Source organism: Musca domestica, unplaced genomic scaffold (assembly GCF_030504385.1).
Source record: "Musca domestica strain aabys unplaced genomic scaffold, Musca_domestica.polishedcontigs.V.1.1 46, whole genome shotgun sequence".
In the NCBI taxonomy this organism is placed as follows: Eukaryota; Metazoa; Arthropoda; class Insecta; order Diptera; family Muscidae; genus Musca; species Musca domestica.
This window is the reverse complement of record NW_026712336.1, coordinates 3,380,267-3,383,530: the sequence shown is the minus strand read 5'-3', so window position 1 is coordinate 3,383,530 and position 3,264 is coordinate 3,380,267. Positions and strand designations below refer to the sequence as shown.

Sequence of the window (3,264 nt, the reverse complement as noted above, 5' to 3'; positions counted from 1 at the left end):
TTCCTTCCCGGGGCACAATGGCCACCAACATCTCCGGATACCAATCCGTTGGACTATTGTGTCTGGAGTATTTTGGAAACAAGGTTGGCACTAAAAAATACCAAAGTGTTGATCAAGCGCTTCACCGGGAATGGACCAAAATACCGCAAAATACAGTGACGGTTTCACTGGCCGAAGGCTATAATTCGTGCCAAAGGTGACCAATCCAAACTTATTCTAAAATTTGTTGCTATTTCCGACATTTTCTATTTCATTCAATAAAATTTAAGAAAAATGTAAAAATTTGGACGTTTGACTTTGCTGCAGTTTTTTTATTACACCCTGTACATATATTTTATCCGACTCGGAGTTTTAAGTCCCTCACATGCGTAATATGCACTCCACAAGAATGATATTTGGTACCAGATGGAGTTTAAACATACCCCTATCAAATTCTATCGATATCGGTTCAGATAAGGATATAGCTCCCATATGTATCGTTATCCGGTATCATGTTTATTATGCACCAATTGCTAAATTCAGCTCAGAAGGAAGCCCCCGTTTGTTGAAAATTATAATCCCGCTGATTTAGATATAGTTCATAAATTGTGACTACTCTAAACCCATGATAGACATTGAAAAAGGGTTCATAGTTGGCATGATCTTCTTCACATAAATTCCCAACATAAGTTTGTTTTTTTTTTTACGGCCGCCCCGCCGCCTTTTGACATTTCTACACTGGTTAATTTTAATTTTTTTCACAAATGTTCCTTTCATTTTGTGTATCCATTTCATTGCACAATAAAGTTAGTTTTTTTCACTTCCAATTTTATTCCATCTTAATTTAATGCACAAATATTGTATGATGTGCAAAAAGACATTTTCCCAATTTAAAAGCAGTATCACAATCGTTTACACCATTTTCGACTTTACACTCATCAGCGATTTTCTGAAGTTCATCTTCACGTCCCTTTAAGGTGGCCATTTCAAGAGAATGTTTAATAAATCCATCCACAACCAGTGTTCCATTTTGGAAAATATGTTCCTTTTCTAAAACACACTTCATGTGACACTTGAAAGTTTCACCGAATTGCACATCTTTTTCCTCAATAAATCGTCTCATTTCGCCTTCCGTTATGGGGAATTCTTTTAAACAATGCTCAACTGAAGCTTTAAATGAATTGAGATCGGCCTAAAAATTAAAAAATAAATAATAATATAATTTTTTCAGGGACTAATAACTTACGTTTATAATTTCTATGGCAAATGCTAAGCACAACAAAGTTCTGTATAGAATTCTCATTGTTCTTTGACTTGAGAGCGCAAACGATTTAGATTTAAATTTGATAAAGCGTTTTGCGAATTTATACAAATTTTATTTTAGTGTTTTGTAATTAGTAAATAATTTAATAATTATTATTTTTAAATTTTTTATATTCCAAATTTTGTGTGGTAATGCGATTTAATTGCGAGTTTTTGTTATATTATTATTTAAATAATTATTAATTCATTTTTATATTGGCAAACACAGGCACTTAATTTATATTGTCAGGCAATTAAATATATTGGCAAACTCAGGCACTTAATTTAATTAATTTAAAATAAATAGCAATATTAAATATTGGGTACAGAATTTTATCGAAAGCAAACACTTTTGTACTTACAGCTTTTCAATTTTTTTTAAGTTTCATAGGAAAACAGGTCCTACCTTAAAAATTAAAAAAAAAAAATAATAATAATAAAAATAATAATAAATAAAAAAAATCGGTGAATAATGTGGCTAAAATCATCAATATATGGAGGTACTATTATATGAGGGATATAACCAAAATATGGACAGACAATTTTCTATCATAGGCTGTAGTATCAATTACGAACTTCAAATACCAAATTTGAAACAATTCTGGTGAAAAAATGTCCATAAAATCATTAAAATACCGAATATCGAGAGGTATCGTCATATGGGGGCTATAAGAAGTCGTGGACCTGGAAAGACTATTTTCTGTCGTAGGCTGTAGTATTCATTACGAACTTCAAATACCAAATTATAATCAATTCTGGTGAAAGAATGTCCATAAAATCATTAATATACCGAATATCGAGAGGTACCGTTATATGGGCGCTATACGAAGACGTGGACCTGCACAGACCATCTCGTGTCATATGCTGTAGTATCCTTTACAAACTTCAAATATTAAATTTGAAACAATTTCGGTGAATAATGTCGCTGTAATCAACAAAGTACCGAATACCGGGGGGTACTGTCTTAGGCAGTAGTATCCATTTTGAACATCAAATACCAAATTTGAAAAAATTCTGGTAAAAAAAATGTCCATAAAATCATTAAAATACCGAATATCAGGAGGTACCGTCATAGAAGCCGTGGACCTGGACAGACTATTTTCTGTCGTAGGCTGTAGTATTCATTAAGAACTTCAAATACCAAATTATAAACAATTCCGGTGAATAATGTCGCTAAAATCATCAAAATACCGAATATCGGGAGGTACCGTTATATGGGGGCTAAACCAAAACGTGGACCTACATGGCCTATTTTCAAACCAAAAGTCCTGCAGATATTATATACATTTGAGCAAAATTTTATCAATCTACTTCATTTGGTTCGGAAGCTAGAGTGATTTCCACAGACGGACGGACATCGCTAAGTCGACATAGAATTTTATGCTGACCAAGAACATATATACTTTGTTGGGTCTAAAATGTAAATTTCGAGGTGTTACAAACGGAATGACAAACTAAATGAATAAATATGGTGGAGGGTATAAAAATATAATCCCCGTTATCATCCGCTACTTTCAACGGTTTATGACCATTGTTATTAGGTTACAATCCCAATAACGGAGTTTGAACTATGTCAAAAAAAAAATCTTTCACAATCCCCAGAAAGTAGCGGATATAAACCCCATTGTGGAGTAGGTATTGTTAACCTAATTACCGCAAAGTAATTTTTTGTGGGGGCAATTCCTGGTTATTCGACCCAAAAGTTCGGATACATAATCCGGTGTTTTTTTCCGGCTCTACAACACTGATATGTACAAAATGCATATATCTTACTTTTATAGTTTTTTTTTTACTTATACGGCCTCCGTCGGAGTTTGAGATTTTCTCCCTTGGGGCTACGCAATCCATAGTTTTTCTAAACTTTATAACTTTTCTAATATCATCGGAACTATAAAAGATAAACATACTGCACAATTTCGGAAATGCAAAGTTTTAGGCTATAATGTAGTATGTGGGTCTTAGTACACCATAATGGGCTCATTT

The 3,264-nt window shown here is 33.1% G+C and overlaps 1 protein-coding gene across 1 annotated transcript; it reads right to left on the bottom strand.

Moving 5' to 3' along the window:
- Positions 1 to 786: 786 nt before the first annotated feature.
- On the bottom strand, positions 787 to 1,300 carry LOC101891651 (general odorant-binding protein 56h). The gene is made up of 2 exons (XM_011294921.3): positions 1,226 to 1,300; positions 787 to 1,171 (listed from the first exon to the last, which is right to left on the bottom strand). Exons 1-2 carry the CDS (start codon positions 1,280 to 1,282, stop codon positions 824 to 826), a joined length of 405 nt encoding a protein of 134 aa, XP_011293223.1. The 5' UTR covers positions 1,283 to 1,300; the 3' UTR covers positions 787 to 823.
- Between the last annotated feature and the right edge of the window lie 1,964 nt (positions 1,301 to 3,264).